At 48.1% G+C, this 27,769-nt stretch overlaps 1 protein-coding gene across 3 annotated transcripts; it reads right to left on the bottom strand.

Moving 5' to 3' along the window:
• Positions 1–714: 714 nt before the first annotated feature.
• Positions 715–26,516, bottom strand: MROH7 (maestro heat like repeat family member 7). Of its 3 annotated transcripts, XM_073357605.1 has the most exons (22): positions 26,145–26,516; positions 25,169–25,272; positions 23,914–23,997; positions 22,914–23,002; positions 21,995–22,121; positions 20,885–20,980; positions 19,768–19,872; positions 19,494–19,629; positions 18,264–18,376; positions 17,056–17,208; positions 16,401–16,555; positions 12,618–12,756; positions 11,541–11,704; positions 10,195–10,332; positions 9,932–10,046; positions 8,118–8,258; positions 6,168–6,329; positions 4,753–4,908; positions 4,367–4,489; positions 4,096–4,198; positions 3,500–3,562; positions 715–1,127 (listed from the first exon to the last, which is right to left on the bottom strand). In XM_073357605.1, exons 1-22 carry the CDS (start codon positions 26,377–26,379, stop codon positions 892–894), a joined length of 2,937 nt encoding a protein of 978 aa, XP_073213706.1. In that variant the 5' UTR covers positions 26,380–26,516; the 3' UTR covers positions 715–891. The 3 variants fall into 3 exon arrangements, with proteins under 3 accessions (XP_073213706.1, XP_073213707.1, XP_073213708.1); XM_073357606.1 differs by lacking the exon at positions 3,500–3,562; XM_073357607.1 differs by lacking the exons at positions 3,500–3,562; positions 4,096–4,198 and having other exon boundaries at positions 1,033–1,127.
• Between the last annotated feature and the right edge of the window lie 1,253 nt (positions 26,517–27,769).

The following is a 27,769-nucleotide window of genomic DNA, read 5'->3' as shown; positions in this document are numbered from 1 at the left end:
GGGACAGCCCCACCGCCCTCCCCGCCTGGGGTCAGGGACCGCTCCCGCCGCCCCATAAAAACCCAGGAACAGCTTCCCCGCAGGTTAGGGAGAGTTCCTGCTATGTCATACCCACCTAGGGACCACTCCCCCCACCCCCAGCCTAGGGTCAGAGACAGCTCCCCAACTGCCTAGGGATAGGGCTGAGTACCTGCTTCCCCTCTCTCCCCTCCACAAACCTAGGATCTGGGGGACAGGGACACCTCCCCACCTAGGGACAGGGCTGAGACACAGCCCCTCTTCTCCCCCCATCCCCACAAACAGGGCCAGCTCCCTCTCAGTCCTAGGGACAGGAGCAAAGAGAGGGAATATCTCCTGCCCCCCAAACACAACAACCAATGAGGAAAACCCAGAGGGGGAAACAAATGCATAGAGTCAGGTCCAGATACTGCCCTGGAAGAGTGAAGCCTGCTCCCCCACAGGAACAGCTCTACCCTTGGTGGGGGTGGTAAGAAACCACCCCAACTGTGTGGGTCAAGAAAGCTCTCAACTGATAGCTGGGCAGCAGAGAGCTCAGTGAGTAAAGAAACCAGAGACGCTCTCTGAGGAAGGCACTGGGCACTAACATCCAGCTATTACATGTGGCCAACACCCACCAACACTATAATTCTGCTCCAGAAAAGAAGTCAAGATTGCCTGGCAGGCTTTGTTCGCAGTAAACTCCCAATGCTCTTTATTACCCATGTTCAGTTCACTTTCTTTGGCATGTTAATGACCCTTCCAGAGTCCCTTTGATTTTCCCTCTGGTGGGAAAACAGAGCAGGCAGCCCACGTTGAGAAAAATAATCAGAGTCTGGCTGTGTCTGCATGGGGCTTAGTGGGGCATAAGCCCTGGCTTTCTTTTTGAGCCAGTTAGTGCTTGGCAGCTAATTTCCAGAGGTTGAGGGCATTGAACAGCCTGGATGAGGTGCTTTCGGTAGGAGGAGGATTTGGGGGGCTTTTGTGTTTCTCAGCAGAGTCACTGTTCACTTTGTGTTGCTCAGCCAGGCCGTACTTTAATTTCCAGTAAACTGCCAGGACACGTTCACGTGCCTGAGCAGCAAAGATACACACGGACGCCTCAGGGTCATGTATTAAGCCCCCGAGAGCTGAAACAAAAGACAAAATGTTTACTGGAAACTACAGAACTGTCATAAAAACCATTTATATCCAGATATGCACCGCACACCGGGGTCTTTGCATATTCACATTCAGCTGTCTGAAATACCATTCCTAAAGCCCTGCATTTCCCCCTCATCTACAGCACCTGTAACATATATCCCCCCCCCCCCCCCCCGGCTAGATCCTCTGCATCCTCCTACTCATCGGCAGCACCCACGGAACACTACCATAAAGTACTTAAAAGTACTTGCCTGACAGGACTTTGTTATGCTTGATGCCTAAACATGTGCTGGGTGCTTCACAGAAACTAGTCTAGACACTGTGCAGGTCCTGAAGAAATTATGATATAAGGCCTCAGTACTGCAAGTTGTTCCATGGGGGCAGATGCCTCCACCTGCAGGGAGCTTTACTGAAGTCAATGGGATTCTGCATGAGCACAGTAATCAGATCACGAGGAACAACTTGCAGGATTGATGCATAAGTTCAGACATAACACAACAAGTGAGGATAATAAAAGGGGAGTAGGTGGGGGGAAGGGAAGAGCTAGGAAAATGGTTACATTAATAAGATCTCACATTAACTCCATGAGGCATGGACACATCTATGAATGCTCAGATGCCACTCTGGTGCATGGGATAAAAATATCTAGACAGACAGCCACCCCAAGGAGCATGGAAGAACTTACAAAGGCAGTAGTGGGAAAATTAAAAAAGGGGCATCCAAGCTGATGACGGTGGCACAGTAGTGGAGATGGTGCATGAAAGGAGATCAAATCAAATATACACTTTGGGGCTGACTGATGTAAGGCTTTGAAAGAAGCTTGAATTTGATATTGTCATAAATATAAAGGCAAGGCTAACCACCTTTAAATCCCTCCTGGCCAGAGGAAAAACCCTTTCACCTGTAACGGGTTAAGAAGCTAAGATAACCTTGCTGGCACCTGACCAAAATGACCAATGAGGAGACAAGATACTTTCAAAGCTGGGGGGGGACAAAGGGTCTGTCTGTGTGTGTGATGCTTTTGCCCGGAACAGAGCAGGAACGCAGGTCAGAACTCCTGTAAAGGGTTAATAAGCAATCGAGTTAGATATGCGTTAGATTCTGTTTTGTTTAAATGGCTGATAAGATAAGTTGTGCTGAATGGAATGTATATTCCTGTTTTTGTGTCTCTTTGTAACTTAAGGTTTTGCCTAGAGGGAATCTCTATGTTTTGAATCTAACTACTCTGTAAGATATTCACCATCCTGATTACAGAGGTGATTCTTTTGCTTTTTCTTTAACTAAAATTCTTCTTTTATGAACCTGATTGCTTTTTCATTGTTCCTAAGATCCAATGGTTTGGGTCTGTGTTCACCTATGCAAATTGGTAAGGATTCTTATCAAGCCTTCCCCAGGAAAGGGGGTGTAGGGCTTGGGGGATATTTTGGGGGGAAGACGTCTCCAAGTGGGCTCTTTCCCTGTTCTTTGTTTAACACGCTTGGTGGTGGCAGCATAAGGTCCAAGGACAAAAGGTAAAAATTTGTACCTTGGGGAAGTTTTAACCTAAGCTGGTAAGAATAAGCTTAGGGGGTCTTTCATGCAGGTCCCCACATCTGTACCCTAGAGTTCAGAGTGGGGAAGGAAACTTGACAGATGTGGAAGGTGAAGGGGAGCTAGTGGAGGCATTCTAAGAAAGGGGATGATACAGTCATAACACAGAGATGGTTTTGGTTCAGGATTTTGGATGGATTGGACGGGGAATAAACTGAGTATGCAAGGGACCAGACAGAAGGAGTTTGCCGTTATCAGTCTGGGAGAGGATTAGGGAGTAGGCAAGTGCTTTTGCTATCAGAGCAGAAAGGAAGAAGCAGAATTTTGAAGAGTGATGGAAGAAGCAGCAACCTGATTTGGTCATAGCATGGACACTGGAGAGGAGACAAAGATGATTCAAGGTTACAGGTCTGGTTGACAAGAAGGATGGTGGTGTTGCCTACAACATTGGAAAAAGGGAATAGAAGAGTTTAGTTCTCATTATACTGAGTTTTGAATTAATGGTGAGCCAAACAATATAAGATGTTGGAGTATGTGTAAAAAAAGAGACTGAACTTTGAGAGATCCAGAGTGGATTTGAGAGTCATCAGTGTTGATAGAAGTGGTAGTCAAACACATGCGAGCAGGGGTGCCAACAAGAATAAAGCATAGAGGAAGAAGAGGTATAGAGTCAAACTATCACCGATACTATTTATACAGTTCCTTGCACAGCAAGAGTACTGATCTTTGTGCATATAAATCCCAGTGCCTCCTCAGACACACATACACACTCAGACACACACATACTCATCCAAGGCCACAGGAATTTAAAAATGAAGTCTTTACTTACCATTACTTATGATGTCCAAATCTTTCATTTCCATCATGTTGTCCATGTGCATAACCAGGAACCCTGAACATGCCATTAAAAGCAGGGCATTCCCATTACTCTCCCACCCTCCAATAGGGACTTCCACAGTTTTTGTCTTTCTCACAAGGATGCCCTCAGGTATTTGGACAAGTTCCTAAATCCTGAGATGGAAAAGCTAAGGAGATAGGACTTGATCAAAAAGCCCACTGAAGTCAACTGGAGTCTTTCCACTGACTCCAATGAGCTTTGGATTGGGGTCATACTGAGAGGCTGGCTTTCAAGATGATGACATACATTTTTGTAGAGAAATTTCTATAGGAGCATCCAGGGGAATTTTGGAGGTGCCCACAGGATTAGTTGCTGATGGGTGGAGCCCTTAGGGGTATTCTGATAGCATAAAATCCAGGAGTGACTCCTGTTTCTGTATTGCACCCAATACTAAATCCTATAAGGTCAAGAAATCAGGGTATCTGGCAAAAAGCAATTAACTTGCACTACTAGAGGGAACAGCGCAACAGACTGAAAAAGTGCTTCTATGGAATTGGCTAAAGAAATGCAAATTCTTCTGTATTTACCTATGAACATGGCTGCAGCCCTTCGTAAAGAGGGGTGTGTGCTGCTGAGGTAGCACTGGCTTTGGAACAAGAACCTTTGGACATTTTCTTGACGTGTCTTCACCTAAGACATCAATAATGCACAGAATGAAAGCTTAATGACAGGGATGACCCTACACAATCCCTCATGACCCTACCCGCACAGCCTGATAAATGGGTATCTTACTCTGTGTAAACCCTCCCTCAACCAAATCAACACACAGTTCTAACAATGAACGCAGAGATTACTTACAAGGTACTGACAGATTTCATCCACATCTTCTTGGTGATTGTGCCAGGCCTTCCTGTTGCCCACCTGTTTAGGTAGTCTCCATTCCAGGAGTCGAGAACATTCATCCAAGGCATTCTTACATTTCTACAAGACAGGATGGAGTTCCCACAGTTAAAAGACTGGAAATTGGCAATATTTTCCAACTGTTAATAACCTGCAATGAAAATGAATCTTCTGGAATTTCTTCTTCACAAGGTGATAGGGAAGCTCTAAGTTTTTTCCAGAAGGAAACACATTAGAGTAGATAGATTAGGAGAAGATTCTACATTGAAAGGTGGAGCAGGAGAAAGAGGTGTCTGGGGATAGTGATGATTGAGGCTCGGAGCTAAATGACTGTAGGAACTTGCCTCAGCCATGTCAGGGTTGCCCTCTTGCAGGTGCAGAAGTAATGGGATCAAGCTGTCCAAGACATCCTCCTCTTTCATAAGCCCCCGACTCTTCTTCACCTTCTTGACCATTTTTCCAAACAAGGAAATGGCAGCAGAACGCACATTCGCTCTCTCCTGAGAGACACACAAACAGAGGAAGTCAACAAGACAGGGGTCTTTTTAGTGAACTGTTGTACTCCTCTTGGTTTGTAATGAAAATTACTGGACTGTTTATGCTGCTCCATGATCCACATCAGGGTTTTTGACAAAACAATTTTTTTCACAAAAAATTTCTGTGGAAAATGTGTTTTTTGATTGAAAAATGTTGGCCAAAAGATTTCAGCGGAAAATGGGAATTGCAGTGCTCCACAGGAATTGTAGTCTGCGCCTTGTATTCCCATTCTCCTCTATGGGCCAAGATCCCGAGTTGGACTACATTTCCCATAATTCAGCAGTTCTTGAGCTGTGAGTCGGGACTCCCAAAGTGGGTCACGATCCCTTTTTAATGGGGTCGCTAGGGCTCGCTTAGACTTACTGGGGCCCAGGGCCAAAGCCCAAGCCCAATGGCTTCAGCCCTGGGCAGCGGGGCTACGGTTGCCTGGGGCTGAAGCCCTTGGGCTTCGGCTTTGGCCGTTCCTACCTGGGGCAGTGGAGCTTTGGCTTTGCCTCCCCAGCCCCACCTGAGGGTGGTGGGACTTGGGCAGGCTTAAGCTTTGGTCCCCGTTCCTGGGGTCCTGTAGTAATTTTTGTTGTCAGAAGGGGGTCGTGGTGCAATGAAGTTTAAGAACCCCGCCATAATGTATCACACACACAGCCTCCCTTTTTGGTAAGGGAAAGCTGTGCAACGTGGTGTTCGCGATGCATGCTATACAGATACAGGGCTTGATCCTTCAAGGTGCTGAGTCCCTCATCTCCTACTGACTTCATCAATCACAGTTGAGGGCACTCAGCACTTCACAGGTCAGTATATATGATAAGAGCTGAAATTGCTCTTCTTTCAACCCTGCGACTCCTTCGGTTGCACAAAGTGTGTTGTGTAATTGAATATGCTATGTACAACATGCGCAGCTGTAGCATGTGAGTATCACACCATGAACAGCCCCCATCACATGCTACAGTAGGGGCCTAACCTGTTAGGCATGGCTACAGCATGGCCTGTGCCTCCAAGTCAGAGACAGCAGGGTCCACTGGGCTGGGACAGGCACAACACAAATGTGGTGGGGCAGAAACAAGAATGAAGGGAATGAAAACAGGAAGAGTGACATTGTTTCATTTCTGTTATTTGATACAACTGAGTGCTGGTGTGCAATGGACATGCTCCTCACCTCCCCTTCCCTCAGCCCTTTCACACTAAAGTGCCACAAGTCCTCCTTTTCTTTTTACTGTTGTCTTACATCATCAAAGAGGAGCCTAAGGGGACTGGTGATGCAGCCAACATAACTTGCTCCATCCAAGCCTCTGAGAATCTTCTTCACATCAGCAAGAGCCTCCACAACCAGCCTCCCGTCCACTCCACACAAGCTGTTTATCATGGCTGGCACCAGGACATTTATCTCCTATACAGAAGAAGTTGATGCAGTAACCACCCCACACTGTCTCACCAAGGATTCTGGCTTTCAGTTTAAAAAGAAAACAATCAATGTGAGACATTAATTATCAGAGAATTTTTCCAAATACTGAAAAAGCCCTCAAGAAAATGGCAAGGTTAGCTTAAAATGGACTTTCCACAGAATTCATACCCTGTTCCCTGAAAATTACAGCCTACATCACATTCTTTCCCCTCCCCAATTCACTTCTTTGTCATAGCTATGGTGTGAGGCTTTTTTTGGCTCACCATGTGTGAATACAGGAGGCAAACAATAATAAAAACCCTTTGAAACAAAGCTGACATGAGGTTTTCTTTTCCCTTTTGTGTTTATTTCATTGCTAATGAAATGACTGATTTCTGCTCACGTTTGTATATAAATGTATAATACTAGTCCTCTTTAATATAATCCCGTGGTTTTCAACCTTTTTTTCCATTTGTGGACCTCTAAGACATTTTGAATGGAGGTGCAGACCCCTTTACAAATCTTAGACATAGTCTATGGACCCCCAGGGGTCCGCAGACAACAAGTTGATAACCACTATTCTAAGTAATCAACAATCTTTCACAGACCCCTTAGACATAGTCCATGGATCCCCAGGGGTTTGTGGGCCACAGGTTGAAAACTACTGCTATAATCCATAAACAGTTCTCAGATTGCATTTTATCTGGTAATGCAGAAATTTATTTCCTACCCTGTCTCTAGTGTGCAGTGTTAGATACCCAATGAGCAGGGCCTTACAAAATTCATGGCCATGAAAAACGTGTCACAGACCATGAAATCTGATCTCCCCCATGAATTCTGGTCTTTTGTGTGCTTTTACCCTTTACTATAGATTTTAAGGGGGAGACCAGTGTTTCTCAAATTGGGGGTCCTGACCCAAGAGGGAGTGGTGGGGGTGGGGTCGTTATTTTAGGGGGGTCACTGTATTGCCACCCTTACTTCTGCACTGCTGCCTTCAGAGCTGGGTGGCCGGAGAGTGGCAGCTGCTGACTGAGGGTCCAGCTCTGCAGGCAACAGCGCAGAAGTAAGGGTGGCAAGACCACACCATACCATCCTTACTTCTGCGCTATTGCTGATGGCAGCTCTGCCTTTAGAGCTGGGCTCCTGGCCAGCAGCCACCGCTCTCCAGCTGCCCAGCTCTGAAGGCAGCACCACCGCAGCAACAGCACAGAAGCAGTAGTGCAACCCCTCTTCCATAACTTTGCGGACCCCCCCACTCCCACCAACTCCTTTTTGGGTCTGGACCTCTACAATTACAACACCATGAAATTTCAGATTTGAATAGGTGAAATAATGAAATTTACGTTTTTTAATTCCGATGACTGTGAAATTGACCAAAATGGACATGAATTTGGTAGTGCCCTATCAATGAGAACATGCCTCTTCCTTGAAAGTTTCACTGATATCCATAGTAGCACTTTCAAGTCCATCCAGTTAAAAGGTTTTTTTATATGCTTTGCAAAGCTGAGATCTGAAGCAATATTAAATGCTGCTCACTGATCCCAGATCCAGGTAAATGGTTCTGGGCCTGCTTTGAAAGGGTGGGATCTGGAGCAATTCTAGATGCTGTTCACCTAGCCTTGGTCCAGGCCAGCAGTTTTAGTTCTGCACCAACAGGAATGGAATCTGTTTCATTTCCATCAGCAGTAGTTTCTTAGTGCTGAGAGAGTTACTCTAGATTTCTACTAGTGTTACTGATACTTCCGGAGCAATTACACAGATATTGACTGCGTAATGAAATGGATTCCATCTCACCTTCCCTGGCCAGTCTGCCATGGTGATCAGTCCTTTGACGCACAACGCTCGGATAATTGGATCTGGGTCAGTCAGTCCTTTCAGCAGACGGATCACAGAATATTTTTCTGGGAGCCGCTTTGCCTGTGGCATATGGAGAAGCTAAAAACACAAAGAGCAGGCCAATTACAGGCTGTAAAACAGAGGGCTGTCTGTCTGTTCTCTGGATGAACATTACCATGAAATTGTTGTAAATGCTCCAGCATGCATGAAGTCTATTTCCATGCCTAGAGGGGAATGAAGCCTGCTCCTTGTGCTCAAGGCAGGTAAGAATTTCATTCCATATGTTTATAGACTATCCCTCAGTGGGCATGAAGTCTATTCCATGCACCAACAACAAGTGCAAAAACCGTCCCTTGTGTCTGCAGTGGGCATGATGCCCATTCCTTGGGCTGACATAACGAGATTTTTGAGATTATGCAGGTGAATCATATGCTACCCAAGCAATGATCTCAGACCACTCACTCATGTGTGGGAGTCAGCGTGCTGGCCACATCCCCTTTCTGCTGTGCAACAGCTTTGTTGTTCCCATGCAAGCACCAGCCATGAAATTCTGGCCCCAACCAAGTCCAGGGGAGTTTGCAATAGACTAGGGCTGAGCTTCACTTTGGAACCCTAAGTGTAGGTCAATACTGGCTCCTCCCATTCCAGCCCCCCAGCAGTTACAAGGGAACTGGTGATTAGTTCTCAAGGAGAACGTTTAATGTCTTCACCTTGGCACCAAATGCTCCTATTTTGTTTCTACAGAGTGCTCACTGCTAATATTTATTTAGAGGTATTTCTACTATGCTTACCACAGTACCTAAGAGCTCAAGGGCTGTCTCTCTAATCCCTCCATCTCAGTAAAACCATGGCTAGTCGTTAGATTCTCTTAGAACTATAAACATCCATCACAAGGTAAAGGAAATTTACAAACATTCTTCTCCTTAGTTCGAACAATGAAAAATCTGTAGGTCAGGTATGAGCTGTAGCAGCAGGTGGCAATAAGAGTTGGAACTATACACACATTTTGCAAAAGGAAAAAGGCACTTGGGATACACACTGGACAAACATTTCAAAATAATTTGCCATTACGAAGGTGCTTGACTGTCCTAAAGGCGAAAATTCTCAAACATGGGTGCTTAAAGGTGGGCATCTAATTCCATATTTAGGGACTCAATTAAGCAGCTTGATTTTCAGAGGTGCTGAGCTCCTGCAACTACAGACTGCACTGGGAACTCCGGGTGCTCAGCACTTATGAAAATTGGGCTACTTATTCAGGTGCCTAAAGACAGAGTGGGTACTCAAAGCTAGGTACCCACATTTGAGAATTTTGGCCTGTCTATAAAAGATACTTACATACTATAAACCTACATTTAGGAAAAGAGAGGGAGCACAAACCAAAGCACAGGACTAAAAGGTTTCTATTCTGGTCTCTGCCACAGACTTCTTTATGTGACTTGGGGAGTTAAGGCCTTGTTGACGCAGTTTCCCCATCTGTAAAATGGGGTTGATAACACTCATCTACCTCAATGTGCTGCGGTGGGGAGAAATGTTCAAAGGGCCTTGAGATCCTCAGAAGGAAGATGCTGCAGAAGGGCAAAGTATTATCGCTATTTCTGACACACGCACATAGTCTCTTGAACACTCTCAAAGGCTATCCAGGCTTTCCCCAAATGCTCAGTGAATCAGATATAGGAGACACTTGGAGTTTGAGGTCAGCTGATGAGCCTAGAAAGGGAAGATGCAGCTCATGGTCTTTTGTACCACAATAGATGCAAGCCAATAACTTTTACCTCAATGAAAAAGGCCATCGCTGTGAGCTTGTGCTGTTTATCACCTCGTTCGAGGAACGGGACCAGAAGGTACAAGATCCGCCACAGCTCACAGCAAGAATAGTGGACCATGGCTCTGTGGGAGCAAACAGATGCCCTTATTACGGAGGAGGTGAGTCAGCGGGGTGTGTGTGTGGGGAAGTTGGCAGAAGGGAGGGATGGGGGGAAGTTGGCAGAAGGGAAGAATGGGGAGATCTGGCGAGAGCAAAGCTCTTGCCTCTCACCTTGCAAGCAGGCCTACCCCGCGATGGTGCTCCTCAGAGCTAGTGAGCAGTTCCCAGCCTCCCTCCTTCTCAACAGAGGTGAACTCATAGTGGCATCCCATTTTTAGGAGAAGGGTCTTCACGGTCTTCACAACACAGCTGCATTCAGAGTAAAACCCATATTAAAGCAACACTGGCCTTGCTCAGAGCAATCCTCTATCCCATCCCCCCAGATACCTGCATTGTGTCAAGACGGGACTCGCAGTACACTGCGATGTCATGGAGATGGCAACCCCAACCCTGCCCTGCATGTCCAATGCACAGTCACGGCACTGAGGCCTAAAACAGGCAGCATGGCCAGCCCGGTACTGCACACGAGACCTCCAAGGCCAAGCCCACACGGCTCCCATGCTGTACCTGCACTGCTATAACTGAGCCGTTGAGCCCAACACCATGCTGCGTGTAAGCGTACTGCACATACACAAAACTCCGCTATATCAGTGACACCCCGCCCTGCACAGCACACGTGCACGGAGCTGTAACATCACTGCTTGTAAGAGGGAGGAGCATTGGGGTGCTGAGGGGTGGCTTCACTGGAGTGAGCGTATGGAAAGCATGGAGCTACGATAGAGTCCTATAGATAATTATTTATTTGTATTACGGTAGCACCCAGGAGCCCCAGTCCTGGACCAGGACCCCATTGTGCTAGGCGCTGTACAAAGCAAGAAGTGAAAGATGGTCTCTGCCCCAAACAGGTTACATCTCAGCATGAGACAAGGCAGACAGACAGAGCCAAGCAAACAATGAGCCAATCCCAGGCCGCATGGCAGGCAGTGGTCTCAGCACCCCAGCAGCCTGACTGCTGTCGAGCTTTTTGTCGGCATTGTGGCAAAGGAGCGTTTAAAGAAGGGATTGGAAGTAGCTTGGCGGATGTGTATGCGGAACGCCACCCAGGTGAGAGGGTCAGTGAAGGTGCTTGTTTGACGGAGGCTGGCACTGGGGGCTGACTGGAGGTAAGAGTCGACCTCTCAATAGTGAATGAAAGATGATATGGATAAGGGATGGTGTCCCTAGTCTCTGTGTGCCAGAAGCTGGGAATGGGCAACAGGGGATGGATCACTTGATAATTATCTGTTCTGTTCATTCCCTCTGGGGCACCTGGCACTGGCCACTGTTGGAAGACAGGATACGGGGCTAGATGGACCTTTGGTCTGACCAAGTATGGCCATTCTTATGCTTGTATGATAGGGAGGGTGGGGACAGGCCATAAAAGGCCTGGAACATGATGACAAGTAACCTATCCAGGCAGCTGAACCCGGGGAGGAGTCTGATATATACAGTTAGCATCTCGACCTTTCAGTAGTTACCATGCAGGGAGGAGCTCCTTCCTGGAGACCCCACTGTCGGACAGGCTGAGCCCAATGCTATAGTGCACCTGAACAAGCAGGGCCATCAGGAGGCGGGGATAGAAGCGTGTCACCATCTGTGTGCACATGGATACAGATAACACCTCGCACAGAGCACTGGCTGCCTGAAGGAAGGAAACAAATGCAGGTAAAATCCTCTGCCTCTCCCCAGCACTTCTATTTCCTATCCAGTCCTCGGTTGCATGGACCCCAGCAAGGCTGCTTAGCCCAGGGCTTTGCCAGTAAGAAGAGGTTGCATTGTTTTGTCATGGTACCCCCACCCGTTCGCTTAATGCTCTGCATTGCCACGCAGGAGACCAGGGTTTCAATGCCAAAGAAGAGGCAGCGTGGCCTAATGGACAGAGCACTGGACTCGGATTCAGGAAGCCTGGATTCTGTTCCCAGATCTGCCACTGGCCTACTGGGTGACTTTAGGCAAGTCACTGCCACACTCTGTGCCTCAGTTTCCCCATCTGTGAAATGGGGATAATGATACTGACTTCCTTTGGAAAATGCTTTGAGTCCTACTGACCAGGACCAGCTATATCTGGGGCTGCTACCAAAGTGGGGTGCTCAGGCCTTGGAGAGAGGAAGCACTATGGAGATGGGAGGCAGTGCACCTACCCTCTGACAATGAAGGCAGGAGCGAGCCTGCTTGGACCCTGAGCAGGAGAAAAGAGGAGAGGGAGGAAGTGGAGTGCTGCAGACAGTGGGAGGAGACTGACTGCTCAGTCCCTGTTGCGGAAGCAGAGGGAATGGCACCAGTGAGTCCTCTCCAGGTCATTAAGTAGTAGCTAAATGGGCTCCACAGGGAGCTTTGTCCAGCCATGTATGACAAGACAGTTGGTGTCTGGGACACAGCATTTCCTGAGGAAGGCAAAGAAATGGAAAACGGGAGCATTTTCAGGGCTCTGCCAGAGATACAGGGCAGCTCTCCCCATCCCTTCCCCAGGGAGAATTCACAGCAATACATCCCTCAGACGTAGACCTCTCTCCTCTTTGAAGGAAGAGGAGAGTCATGTGTGAATTGTTTCTTACAGCTATAGGTATGAAGAAGGCTTTATCCTCAGAGGTGCTTGGCCTCTCCTGCAGCTCCTTCAGCAGCACATCCAGAAGTCTGTGGGAGTGACAGATTGCCTCTGTTTTGGCCAGTGTTCTCCACATCCCAGCTGCATCTCTACGAGTTGAGACAGACAGTTGCATGCTGGATCGGATACACATAGCTCTGCCAACACTACAGTCTGACTGGACAATTGACATCTAAGCTAGGGTCAGGGCTCCATCGGAGTGATGGTGACTACAGTGGGGCCTCATCCCAGATACCAAGAAAACAAAACTATGTACCTAAAGCAGTAAGTGACCCATGTTACATGTTCCATCACCTTGAGATAACATGGTGGGCTGAGACCACTGTCAGACCTGCAGTCTGCTAGAAGATAACCAGCCATGTTTTTTACCTAAAAGATACATTCAGGTCACACACATGCATGTGGGGTTTTCACAGATGACTGCTGGTTCTACACATATACCTCACCACGCTGCAGACCTAGTGTCTACATTGGGCTGGGGGATGTACAATCACAAATACACCCTTGCCATGAACAGACCATTACTTCCTGCAATGCGCGGGGGCTCCTAGCCCACTGTGTCCTGCTACCACCGGTATGGAATCTCCCACTCCTGGGAAGGATCGTCATGGAGGTGGAGACAAAGCACCTATGACAATATTTGTAGTCTTTAGATTCCCTTCACCCTGGGTTTAGAACTGGGTATGGGACTGAAGCTGCACAAGTGGCACTGGCTGATTGTCTCTTGGCTACAACTGAAGACAACATGTCCACATGGATTTTATTAGGTCAGTCAGCTGCCTTCGATATGGTTGATCATGAAGTGTGCTTAGGAGCAGATGGAACCCATTTGAAGTGGCTTTGCTCCTATATACATGGCATGGCTGAGAGAGTGATTACGGTGAATAGTTTGTCCACCCCCCAGACTGATTTTCTGTGGAATACTGTAGAGTTCTGCCCACACTTCTTGTTTCATGTGTACACAAGGCTGCTAGGTGGGTGACAAAAGAAACATGGGCAATGGTGCCAGCTCTTTGTGGACAATACCCAGCTGGATATCATCATCATTACAGCTGATTCGCTGGTGAAGGGGACTGGATGGCCCCAGGTCTACAGGAGACTTGAGCTTGGATGAGGCCGAGCTGGCTGAGATTCAGCCCAGACAGGGCAGAGAGATTGTTGGAAGGTTGTGGGACACAACCAGAAAAACTGACTAGAATCACATCACCTCCACTAAGCTCAATGAGGGACGACCATTATTTTTGAGTCAGTGTACTGCTCTGGGGTCGTACTAGACTCAAGGCTACTCCTGAAGCCCAGGGCACAGCCATGCCAAAGGGCTTTCTCCTCTTGCTTGGTAAGCCAAGTGTGACCTTTAGTTTGGACATGGGCACTTTGCTGATCTTATCTGTCACCTTGAGGTTAGACGCCTGTAATCCACTTGCCTCTTGGGGCTACATCTTGATACCATTCAGGAGCGAAAGTTGGTCCAGAATGCAGCAGTTCATTTCCTGAATGGAGCTCGACACTGCAAGCACATCACCTTGGTGTTCTAGGAGCTGCACGTGGGCTTCCAAGTGGAATTCCAGGGTGTTGGTACTGTGACACTGAACCCCATATTCTTCACAGTGATATTATGATGATACGATTATGACACAATTATGATGCATTTTATGCAAGATAGGTCACGTGAGATATCATTGAAAACGCTATGATTTGCGGAATATGATTATCCTATTTGTATGCATGTATCATTTTTGTATCTGAAGTCAGGAATATTGACTATGTATCTGTATTTCTAATGTGTTTACACCTGGGGAACACCCACTAAGCAAAAGCCTCTCAGTCTAGATGGCTGGCTGGGAAGGGCCCATTCAAGTTAATGAGCCATTAGAGAGAACAATAGGCCTTCGGAGAAGCTTATCTCCCACCTGGGGCACCTTCCTGAGGATGCTACAGACAGCCTCCAAGGAATAGCTGCTGTGACGCTACAGGTATATGTGACCTGGTCACCTGGTGCTGGACTCCATCTTGGGGTGTCAGTATTTTTCCACTGACTGGCGTGGGAACCAAACTTTGAAACAAAGGATTCCTTCCATATGCAAAAGCGATATAAGCAGGGGAGTGACATCATCAGAGTTCTTCACTAACTCCCCCACCCAAGGAGACTCCTGGAAACAGCTGAGGAACAAAGACTGAACTGTGGGAAGTGCTGGACCCAGACTAAAGGGATTTTTAGCCTGTGAATAGAACACCTGGGGATTTCAAGCTGTAAGCAAGTGCAGCTTGCCCCTTAAGAATCTACAGCCTGCTTGTATCATCACTTATGGTGAGAATTTGCTATTCATATCAAGCTATGTAGTACATTACACTTAGGTTGCGCTTTTTGTTTATTTGCTAGGTAATCTGCTTTGATTTGTTTGCTATCCCTTATAATCACTTAAAATCTATCTTTTGTAGTTAATAAGCTTGGTTTTGCTTTATCTAAAACTAGTGTGTCCCCAGTGTGTGGAAGTCATAACTCGGGGCAGAAAACTGTTGCATTTCCTCTCCACATTGAAGGAGGGGGCGAATTTCATGAGCTTACGCTGTACAGTTTCCTGTGCAGCGCAAGATGGTATAATTTTGGGTTTACACTCCAGAGGAGGTGTGTGCCTGAATAGCTGGGAAGTACCCTAGCTGGAGTCTTCCCATGCAGTAGCTAGTCAGAGTATCTGCATGTAACTGCAGCTGGGTGTGTCCCTACCTGCATGTGTGTTGGTGAAAGTACAGGCTGGAGCGAGTGTGTCACAGCAGTGCAGTGTAAAAGAGAGCCCAGGCTGGTGGGTCAAGGGGGCTAAGTGGTACCCCACTTCCAGGTGGCACTCCCTGGAAGTTCCCGGGGGGAACCCATCATGGGTACCAACAAAGAAAACCCTGTACTTCTGGGTTACCTGGGAGTCCATCTCTCCCCATAACATATTGCCATAGCTGCAGATTCTGAAAGCCCTCAAGCTGCAACACCCTTGATACAGAACAGTGGAAGTTGTGGAATGGATTTTCCCTCTTGGTCTGCTGCAGCCTGGACTGGTCACCCTTTGGAACACACCGCAAAGCCCATCTTTTACCCTGGCTGTCTGGGGAGGAGATAGGATACGGGTCGAAGAGGGTTATTCAATGGCCTGGGGAAATCATGTTTTGGGACTATATCTGACGGTAGCTGTGGGCGGGGGGGCAGGGGCAGTGGACTTCAGCCATCTACTCTGATTTTTTCCCCCCCAACTACTGAGAATTTTAAGTTGTGGTTAGAGGCACCCTGAGTCTAGGGAGAGCATGTTCAGCCTCTGGAGACAATGGTACCAGTGCACACAAGAACCCATGTACACATGCAGATTTTTGTTTTTCAGGCACAGGAAGCTGTATGTGTGGTCATGCGCCAGTTCTGCAGACGGAGAATTTAGCCTCAGGTGCTCTCCTCTGTGGGATTTCCCCCCTTCCACTCATTGCAAGCAAGCGAGTGACACACATCGAATAGCATAGTTAGTAAATGTCACATAAGGCATCTGGGCAAATCTGTGATTCGTGCCATTATGGGATGGAAGCCAGAGGGGGTATCATTTCTCAGTGGTTAGTGGTGTAATCTAACCTTGCAAGAAAGACATTTTCTGCACAGCAAGGAAGTTACTGCCAGTCTGAGACCTCTCAGGAGGAGAGGAAAGAATAAGGAATCCAAAGAATGAGCTGTCAGTATCCCGGTCATTAGGAAGTTTCATACCTGTCCAGTGGAAGCGGACATTTTAGAAGGGCTGTGGACACTTCTTCCATGAAAGCACGAGCCAGGAGGCATAAGGCCATCATCACTACCTGTCTGCCATGGGAATGATGGATGGCTCTGAGCTGGGAGTGGATTCTGTCCACAATCTTTGGCACCTAGAAGAAAACAATACAGCTTAGAGTGTGTGTGCGTGCACATGTGTAAGGGGTTCCTTCTGGGGTAAGAATCAGAGCATAATAGGGCAGACACTATTAATGAGAGCAATTCCACCTTCCTGGAGAGCACATCAAGCATCATTATAGAAGACCTCTAACTTTGCCTGGTCCTTCTCCTTGCCAAGGCAGGAGTGTTCCCAATGATAGATTTTCTAGTCTTTTGTAGGAGAGATTGATAGCTACAAACAAAGTTGAAGAGCAAATCAGTAGGACTTCTTTAACCAGAACAAGAGGGAACTGCAACAGCTTGAAGAGAACCCCTTGTGCTTCCAGATGCAGTCTTCAAGTCCCGAGACAATGGAACAAAGGCTCATTTCCCAGCTTTAGACAGTCCACTTGCAACACTTAAAATATCAGCATCACAATGAAGAAAGAGTCCCGCTGACAGTACCCCAGGACAGGAGATTCTAAATGCTCCCCAACTCCCAAGAGCCTAATACCTTCATCTGTATCTTATGCTTGTACTTCTCCAGGATTACATTCAGAATAGTCTTTGATGCTTCAATGGTGCTCTCATTGGCCTTCTTCAGGCTTTCTACAGCTGTCAGGAGAAGGTCTGCCATCTGGTCTGGGCTGAGAAATTGTCCAAATCCCTGGAAGAACACAACCAAAGCACCTGATGTAGGTGACCCAGCTGGACACCAACTCTGCCGCTGGCACAATTGATAAGCAGAATCCAGACAAGGACAAGTTTGGCTTTTTTCAACTTATTTAAGAATGAGCTGCCTCCAACAATTTCAAGGCCATTCAACCTTACCAATGCTTCACAAGAGCTCAACTGCTCTGGTGTGTGATGCGTTCAACCTTTGACTTTTTCCTGAGCTGCGTGTATGGGATCCTGTAAACAAATACCCTTGGGAGTATTATTTAGTCACTGCTTCAAACCAAATACTCCCGTAGATATTGTTTAGTCACTAGTTCAAACTATTCAGTCAGTGAGGCCAACCAAGCTTCATAGGTATCTTCTTTTGTGCTCACTGAGCCTTAGATAAAGGACAGGTAGTTATTATGTAAAATATAGATGAAAGGAAAGTATTATGGCTGACAGGCTCTGAGCAACAGCTGGTCAGGAATTTTCTGTTCAATTTTTCCAGAAAATTATTTTTTTCCTCACAAGAAAAAAAATTGAAATATTTCAGTTTGACATTAATCTGTATCCACCCGTGCTGCTGCACTATCTCATGGGAGTTCAGGTGCCCCCCATTTTCCAATATGGGCTGGGTTACAACTCCCATGATGCACCCCGGATCCTCCTCTGGCTGAACTGCCACAGTGCATTACGGGAAATGTAATCCACCTGGGGATCCTGGACTATGAAATGGAATGGGGGCAAGAGGCACCCGAACTACAACTCCCATGAAGCACTGTGGCAGCTGGATGCAATTCAATGTCAAACTGAGCCAAAATGAAGTATTTTGACATTTCCAAATTGAAATAATTTGGAACTTTCCATTCTGTGAAAAATGTTGATATTTAAATTTTTCATCCCAAATTGGGATGAAAAATGTTGAAATATCAGAATTTTCCACAGGTCAGAAATTCCTATTTTCAGCCTGCTCCGCTCTGCACTGTATATGAAGAGGCACAACACTGGGAACACACATGCAGGGTGTAATGAAAAGTATTTCTGGCTGTGTTGAGGATTCACCTTAACAATTTCAGAGATGTTCTGACAAGTCCTGGTGGGCTCGTAGATACCCAAGATCTCTTTGGGCATTTGATGTAGCATTGCTGTCACAGACCCCATCTTCCTCTCAGGTTCTAGGAGAAGACAATACGTTTGGGAAAGGTGGAGAGAGTCCAGAGGAGAGCAACAAAAAAAGAGGTCAGCTTTTCTAAACCTTTTATATGAGGAAAGGTTAAAAAAAAACTGGGCATGTTTGAGATAAGAAGACTGAGGAGGGGACCTGATAACAAATATGTTAAGGGCTGTTATAAAGAGGGTGGTGATGAATTGTTCTCCATGCTCACTGCAGGTATGACAAGTAATGGGCTTAATCTGCTGCAAGGGAGATTTAGGGTAATATTAAGAAAAACTTTCTAACTCTAAACACAGCTAAGCTCTGGAATAAGCTTCCAAGGGAGGCTGTGGAATCCCCATCCTTGGAGGTTTTTAAGAACAGGTTGGACAAACACCTGTCAGGGATGGTCTAAGTGTACTCAGTCTTGCTTCAGTGCAGAGAGCTGAACTTCATGATTCTCAAGGTCCCTTCCAGCCCTTCATTTCTATGATTCTGTGTTTGAAAGGCTTCCCATTTTGCTCTTAAAAGACTGGCTTCCTCCCATTCTCATTCATGTTCCTGAACCATAGCTGCACTTCAGGCTTGAAGTCACAGCGCTTGATGGAGCAGCAGGTCTGTTGCGTAACAAACACCCTACCATGGAAAATATCTAACAGCCTTATCCTATTCCCTAGAGAATATTCTTCACTGGTTCTTTCCCTCAAAACATTACGCACTCACAGTGACCTACAGATAGCTTAGTTCCTGTGGCATTCTCTGCCCTTACCCCCCTTTACAAAATATACCCCTTTTAAATGTAACCTTCATTAACAGTGGCCCTGCTCTCCATCCATCCCTCCATGAGTATTATAGTGCCACCCACCGACACAGCATCTGAGCACCTTCCACAGAAAATCAACAGCAGCAGCAGCAAAGTCCCTAGTGGGCTCTCACCTAAAGACCTATTGGGGTTTCTAAACTAGTCCATTTATAGCATAGAGAAGGGAAGACGGTCGTCTGCTTACAAGCTGTGTTCTAGCCTAGTTCTCCAAGAAGACACCTGTTCCTACAGGGACTCATCATCGTGTTAGGGTTCATGTCCAGCTGTACACAGGCAGGAGCTTTGGGTCCTCTGCGTTTGGAAAGCCCCCTCTTACCCTTTTGGCACCACATGAGGGAGTAGAGGAAATACAAGCCTTCCATAGCCTGGCGGCCAATCTCCTTCTCCGGGTCACCAACACGCAGGGCCAGCCGTCCAATCAGGAGCCCCAGCCTGGGGAACTCGTGTGACATCTGAGTGAAAATCAAAGGGGGAAGGAAACGGTATGGTGGTTTGGTGGACAAAGAGAACCTGTCATCAGTAGCCATAAATGTGCCACACAAGGGGAAGAGAGCATGGCATCAGGCTACCAGGGGTCAGAGATCACTCACACAGAACTTAGGATGCTCGACTGCCGCTTGTAACAGGCAAACACTGGTTTTCACAGCCCTCGCTCGCTCATGAGCTTTCTCTGATGTCATCCAGTGGGCCAAGTGCTGCAGGAATAAGCAAGGGAGGCCTGTGTTAGAAACTGCAGAACAGGGGCATGTGTTGCAGTGAACCCCGAAAGCTGATCTCTCTCTGACCTGATCACCACAGTATTAACCAGACAGGCTGTCTGAGTCCTGCTCCCTTGCAGGATTTGTGTCACAGACAATCCCCCTGACACATACCCCTATAAAGAGGTAAATCTGGCTTTAGCACCATACGGTTCACCCCTGTGTTCATCAGGATTGCAGTGTCCTGTAATCAGCCTACTGTGTTGAGGGACTGCTGCAGTATTCCATCCCTCCAAAGGGCTGGTCCCATTCTCCTTCTGAACCCTTTGTCATGTCCAGAAAGTCAGATAAGACTCAGGTAGATCTCACAATCCTCCCCATCCCTGGGCCTCAGGGACTTTCTAGGTAGGAAGCAAGGGAGTGAGTCTCCTCTGAATACCACTCCCCCATCCGTGGATCACTCAATCCCTCTGGAGAGGAAGGGAGGAGTGGGTCCCTCTGCACCTGAGAGCCATTCCTACTTTTCCAGGTCTGATAGCTTCTGTAGGAAGGAGGGTGAGAGTCTTTGCTATTTCGCTTCTGGTTTCAAACTCGCCCAGCTAGACAGGAGACCCCAGAGTTAATGCTCCACAATCTGATGCTAGAGACCCACCTTCCATTTCCATTCCTCTGAGAGAGGGACAGGGGAAAGGGAGAGCCTTGCCATAGCTGTCAGCGACTGGAAGGAAGGACAAAGGGAGTCCTTGGCTGTGAAGAACAGGACGAGCCTACTGAAAAGCTATATCAGATTTCCTTTCCCTTGTTTTCAATTGAAATGACTTTTTTCTACTGCCCTAAAGCAGCTAACACTACACGTGATCTCCGCTCTATGGAGCAAGATGTAGGGTCCCATTCGAGAGACAACAGAAACACAAACCCTCCCGTCTCTCCCTCGTACCCTCCACTCCTCACACCGCCACAAGATCACACTTCCCCCACCCTCTGCCCGTACCAGCTCAATGCTGCTTACATCCAAGAAGTTCTGCAGTTCAGCTGGGTTTGGCTTCTCTGACAGGAGAGCTCTCAGCATCACTTCCAGGGCATCCACAGTCTGGTTGTACAAATCCTGAAAAGACAAAGAAGAGCCGCAGCACTTGGCATCAGACAAAGCCTGTGACGTCTAGGAGCCTGTCTGTGGGGGTCTTGTGACACCGCACACACACTTTACAATCTCTGCTTCAGACCCCTCCATTGGCTGTTACTGCCAGAAGGCCTGATATGAAACCAGATTCTTGGTCATTCTCAGAAGAGGGCTCTATCTGCAGCATGGCATAGGACAGGGAAGTTGCAACACAATCACTGGGCTCTGGACACTGTTCGTGACCCAAAGCCCAGCAAGGACTCAGCTTCAGTGTGTAATTGTCTCAGCAGGGTGGAGAGAGCTCCTCCTTGCTCTGTTATCTCCAGTCTTTTTTCCACCTCACACAATGCACATGCCTCTTACGCACCAGACACCAGGGGGAAAGCTTTTTTAATCAGCTCTAGGCAAACCAAACTTCCCTGGAGAAAGAACTTTGATGTGCTGGGAAGGCTTGTGCGCACCAAAGATCCTGTGAGCTATGGTGGTTAGAGCTGCAACTCCTGGGAGGGACACCCAAGCTGGACAAGTCAAAGGCTGGGGACCAGATGAAAAGCAGCCCATGGGTCCTCCAGGTTGGGAGTCAAGTGATAGGCCAACCACCTATTCTCCTAGAAAGGAGTTAAGCTACAGAAACACAACTTCCCAAAGTTCTGCAGAAAAAAAGACGGAATTATCTGGGCCATGTGTTAAGAATGAAGCCAGCGTGTCTGCCATGGAAGGTGTGCCATTGGGCAGCTGGAGGAACACAGGAAAGGGGCTGCCTTAAAGAACCCCTCCATCAAACAGGACCTTGAGAGGGACCCTTATGGGACGTAACACATGGAGGACATGCAGAGAATGGCCCAGGATACACAGGGATGGCCGAGCCTTGTTTGTGCCTAAGCAACATTTGATGGTGCAGGAAGGATTCAGATTCAGATTCTAGGCAAGCCAAGGGAGTGGGTGTAAATCAACCAAAGGACACAGAGGCAATGTGCTCAGAGGAGGACAATGAATTACCTTCACATTTACTTTGTGGCCTTCCTGCCTTTGCAAGGCCTCGATTGAGGGCAGGGCAAAGATGCTGGCAACGCAGACAATAACCACATCCAACTTCTCTTTACCTTCCAGAGGCGGCTTCACTTTGCTAGCAGAAAAATAAGCACCCATTGGCATTCCTGCTGTGGAAGGGGCACCAGGGCTTTCATTTCTGTCACTGTGGGACCGTGAGAAAGGAAGGGAAAACGTGGCTGACAGAGGTTTGTGCTAATGCTTTCGGCATAAAGGAGCAGCATGGATGAGAACAGCAGGGACCGGGCTAATTAATATTATTGTTATTTGTGTTACAGTCGTGCCTAGAGGCCATAACTGAGATTTGGGCCCCAGTGGCCCCCATACATAGTTAGAGACAGGCCCTGCCCAAAAGAGCTTACAATCTAATTACCCAAAACTGGCAGAGGAAGTATCATTACTACTCCCGTTTACAGACAGGAAATTGAAGCACCGACTTGCCCACTCAGGAGTCTGTGGCAGAGCCAGGAAGTGATCCAGCCTCCAGAGTGCCAGTCCAGGGCCATAACCGGGAGACCACATTTCCTCGTCTGCTGGCAGAGTATAGGACTGGCATTGGGGAAAGCAGCAGGGGTGTGGCTATTCTGGCATCCTGTATCTTTGCTGGGGAGAGGATTAGCCCATACTCACAGGGGAACCTCTGCAAACATCTGAACAGAGTGGGAGGGGAGACTCCATTCAGACGCCATTCACAGTGCTTGGATTCAAGATCCTCCATGTCAGTCTGAACAACCCACCCAGCCAGACGGCGAGCAAGGTGAGTGCTCCCCGTTCCGTCCCTCTGAATGCTCGGCAATGGGAGCTGGACGTCCCTCCTGGGAGGTTGGGACTGCTGGCTCCACAGAGTCAGGGTGAGACATCCAAGTACCTGCAGTCTGTGATGAGCAGCATCCCCTGACGGCGCACGGCACTGGAGCGCAAGTCCAGAGAATCCTGCGGCAGCGATTTAATATGCTTCTGTGAATCTCAGAGGAGATAAATGTAGTGATGAGCTCCCAGCAGCCCTGCCAACCCCAGTGTTTGTCCCTCTGCCCTAACAAGGGGGTGACCCCAATCTCCAGAGAGCACAGGGGGGTAGCTGACCCCCAAGGCCAGACCAAAGTCCCAACCAGGCCCCCAAGTGAAAAAAAGCATAATGAGCAGCCCTCTCTGACCCTCTTGCCTTGTGTCCATGCTTGACAGTCAAAGTGAGCTGGGGCAAGTCCATTCTCTAGCTAAGCCAGGGATGGAGCTTTCTCAGTGGAGAGTCCTCTGCTGAGGAATTTACCACAGGAGATGTAGGCCAGAGCCACTCACTGGCTCCCTCTAAAGTACTCTGCAAGGCTCATTTATTCCAGTTGGTTTATTTTTGACCATTTTCTGTGCTGCCTCTTGGATTCTGCATTAACTCCCTCGCCCCAGGGGAAGAGATCCCTTGAACTGAGAGGTGGTTTGCCCGAAAGTTTGACCTGGTGCCAGACTGGTCTGCTGCTGCCTGGGCGGCACAGGTGGGCCGGTGGGATCTCCTTTGTGACGATATAATGCTAAGTGTTCTGGCTTTTGTATGGCGCTTGCAGTAGAGTCCTTCCAAATTAAATACACAAAGACATGCATTGGAACAGTGTCCCCGTGTCAGGAAAACTCACCACCCATGTGTGGCCCTTTATAGCTACCACCTCCCTCTATACTAACCTTTCTGGTTATTCAATGAGCACCTTTATTTGGATAACATGGATAACACAGCTCATTGCTTCTGGAGTGTCTGAGCTCTGTCTGAGCCCACGCCTGTGTCATCTGTGCTGTCGTAAGGCAGGTTAGGAGCAGCATTCCTTGAAATTCTAGATATAGCTCATCCATCCCACTCTGTCACATGGGCAGATCTTACTCACCACAATCTGCTTGACAACCATGAGTTTCTGGCTGTGAAGGGAGTTCGTTTTCTGTTCGTGCCTGCTGATACCCCTGTCAAGTTCCTTCATGGATCGTGGACCCACCCAAGCAAGGAAAGAACATGTGATATAAGTATGGAAAGGAGACAAACATCAGTCATTAGACACTGCTCCCATCAAAACACCTCCTGAAGATTCACACATTCTCTGTTGTGAAGCAATTATTAAATACACAAGTGCACCCCTGCCCCCCCCCCCAGAAGTAAAATCAGAAATCAAATTACTTGGCCCCTGAATGTGTGCGCTGAGTGGATGGAATGAGGTCAGAACCTTAGGCACTTAGAAGCACTGCATAAATGCCTAGCTGGATTGCGTGCATGATAAATGTCATGGGATGGTTGGATTAAAGTGCATAGAAGTGTGAGGGGAGAGAGACATTACAGCAGGGGCGGGCAAACTTTTTGGCCTGAGGGCCACATTGGGTTTCTGAAACTGTATGGAGGGCCGGTTAGGGGAGGCTGTGCCTCCCCAAACAGCCAGGCGTGGCCCGGCCCCTGCCGCCTATCCGACCCGCCCTGCTTCTCGCCCCCATCCAACCCCCCTGTTCCCTGACAGCCCCCCTGGGACTCCTGGCCCATCCACCCCCCTGCTCCCTGTCCCCTGACTGTCCTCCACCGCCCCATCCAACTCCTCCTCTCATTCCTGACTGCCGCCCAGGGACCTCTGCCCCGTCCAACCACCCCTTCTACCTGTCCCCTGACTGCCCCCGGAATCCCTGCCCCGAATGCCCCCCTGCTGCCCCATCCAACCCCCCCTTTCCTTCCTGATTGCCCCCTGGGAACCCCTGCCCCCATTCAACGCCCCTGTTCCCCGCCCACTGACCGCCCTGACCCCTGTGCACACCTCTGCCCCCTGACCACCGCCCCAAACTCCCCTGCTCTCTATCCAACCCCCCCGCTCCCTGCCCACTCACTGCGCTGCCCAGAGCGCCAGGACAGAGAGCCATGCCGCCCGGCTGGAGCCAGCATTGCCACTGCGCAGCACAGAGCACCGGGTCAGGCTGCGGCTCTCAGCTACGCTGCCACCGAGAGCATTGCACCAGTGGCGCGGTGAACTGAGGCTGCGAGGGAGGGGGAACAGCAGGGGAGGGGCCGGGGGCTAGCCTCCCGGACCAGGAGCTCAGGGGCCGGGCAGGAGGGTTCTGCGGGCTGTAGTTTGCCCACCTCTGCGCTAGAGACATGGAGCATGTTCCTACCATATTGCAATCATTCAGTGCCATCATCTCCAGTGCCGGCTGCACTTTGTCCTCCTTTTCTCCCACATCCTGCCTTATTGTCCCACAAGCTTCACTGGAATTTTCTGAATTTGATAAGAAGGGAGAGGGTAAAATTCTGCTGTAGCTGGTTAAAAGGGGTGCATGGTGGGGAAAAAGAATATAGAAATACCTGCTGCCCCTCCCTCCCTGGCATTCAGAGGAGGCGAGTCTTGTATGTAAGACACAGAAATGGGAATCAAGAGATGAGGATTTAATTCTCAGCTTTGCCACAGACTTCTGGTGTGATCATGGGCAAGTCACTTAACTTGGCTGCAGTGGAGAGAGGTGGCTGTCCGGGAGCAGTCGCAGCTCCCCGAGTCTCAGATGCCTCGTTCTGGTGCAAGATAAAGCTGCAGTGGAATGTGGCTTATGCTGCTGACTTAAAGGCCCTTAGGAGGTGGGTAGAGCCTCATGATCCCTAACCACCTCTCCACTCCTTCTTTACCACAGTCTGGTAATGCCTGAAAGAGCATCTCCAGCCCAGGAGGTGCATGCAGCAAAAAGAACTTGGCAGACTGGAGAATCCAGCCCAGTTTCTCTCAGTATTTCACTTCCCCATCTGTAAAGCGGAGATGATAACCCTCCCCACCTGAGAGGGGCGCTGTGAGGACTGAGGTTGGGATTTTCCCTGGGGGGTTAGGAACCCAATTCCCACTGAAAGCCAATGGGTGTTGAGTGCCCGCGGCACCTTTGAAAGTTGGAGCCTGATCCGTGAATGTTTGTGTGATATTCAAAGGCACTGTGGTGTTGGGGCCATACAAGCACCTTGGTAGTTAGGACGCAGTTGGGCCCAAGGCCTCCCAATGCCATTTCCTTGGAGATCTTTCTGGTTGGAGACACTGCAGCACCTAATGTTTATTGTGTGGATACTGTACGCACAGGCCTCTCACCCTCCCAGACACACATGGCTCCTCACCTTCAGAAGTGGCCTGTGCTGTGCAATGCTCCAACAGGCCATCAGGTAGAGCATTCTTGGTCACCACCACTTCCTCCAGCCTCAGAGGGCACAGCTGGGTCATCAGGACATCAGCCGACTCCTCGCCTCCAGTGACCAAACTCTTGGTACCTTCCTCCCCGTCCTGGGTCATAGGGGTGTGTTCGTGGACCCTCAGGGCGGTGCCTGGCTCCTCACCTCCATGGACTGGATTCATGTTCTCTCGCTCCCATGACTTGCTCAAGAGATACTGTTGGCTCCTGTGGTCTATGCCTGACTCCTCCTCTCAAGCATCAGGCTAAAGTGCCCCAGTGAACCACTTGCACCTTCTTGAAGAGGAGCATCCATGTACACATGCAGCCTTCCTGTAACAGAATCAGGAACAGTCATTTTACCCCAGCTTGTTATGGTTACCTACCAAATGTCACTGGTTTGAATATGCAAATGACGCCAAAGCGCAATCGATGTCATAACCATGTGTTGAACAGGCACTGGTGATGAAGCCAAGACAGCATCTATTAGCCAATCAGTTTCTTGCTTTGGACAATCACTGCCCTCAGCCACCTTACACAGATTACTGTGCAGCCTACTCTGAAACGTGAGAGCCTTGACTTCACTGAAGTGTAAATGCGCAATGAAATTAATCAAAGGCTTTTTCAATTCCAGTGGGAGTAGGATCAAGTCTTCAGGGGGCTGTCCAGTCCAGCTGGCTTGTGGTTCTGCATAACAGCTCATTTCCCTTTCAAACATACATTTCACTTCTCAATAATGGCCCCACACGTGTGCAATCAGCTGGGTACTGCTGTTTTAAAAACAATACAGTCTGTGTTCTTTGAGTTACACAAAAATAAAATCTTCCACAAATACTATAGATTAGCTAGGTATGAGAAGCACACAGAAGTTGCACTGTATAGCTAGGTAATAAACACTGTATGATACTCCCTGTTCTCATTTACACCAGTGTAAATCCAGGGTAACCCCAGTGTCGACAGAAATCAGTGAATTTGGCCCCAATCCTGCAATTAGATCTGTGAGCAGGGAGTCCCTGTGCAGGTGTGCAGCCCCAGTGAAGCCTGTGTCCATCAGCTGAGAGCAGAATTTGGCCCTATTTCTATTTCTCAAGCACGAAAGAAAAAGTTCGTTTGGGGAGAATTTATGGTTAAAATTCTTTACAATCATGCTTTCAATTTATTTTATCTCATCTGTGGCCTAAAGATGCTTCTCTTACCCAGCAGGCTAAATATATTTTTTAAAAGTAAATAAAATGATGCCAAAGCAAACTAAAAACCAGTGTGTTCAGCTTTTCCAGTTACTGGTGCTTTAAGGAAAATGCCAGTGTGCTATACAAGTTATTCTAATCACTATATCTAAGTACAAAGAAATGTAAACCAGTAAAAATGCTTGTGAATAATATTTAAAAATAGGAAGCCATCAAAGAGGAGGCTGCTAATTTGACAGTTGGAAAAATGCAGAATAGGACTGTAGAATAGCTCTCTTACTAGACAGCTGGAAAGGGACTTACACAGTTGATGTAAATATCTTCATTTTTAAAAATGAATGTAACAGAGTTTACGCAAGTGTTAAATTAACCAGAAGTGAATAAGCTA

The sequence above is a fragment of the Lepidochelys kempii genome, chromosome 8, assembly GCF_965140265.1.
Source record: "Lepidochelys kempii isolate rLepKem1 chromosome 8, rLepKem1.hap2, whole genome shotgun sequence".
Classification (NCBI taxonomy): Eukaryota; Metazoa; Chordata; order Testudines; family Cheloniidae; genus Lepidochelys; species Lepidochelys kempii.
Note: the sequence above shows the minus strand (reverse complement) of the source record. Positions and strands in the feature narration are given on the sequence as shown.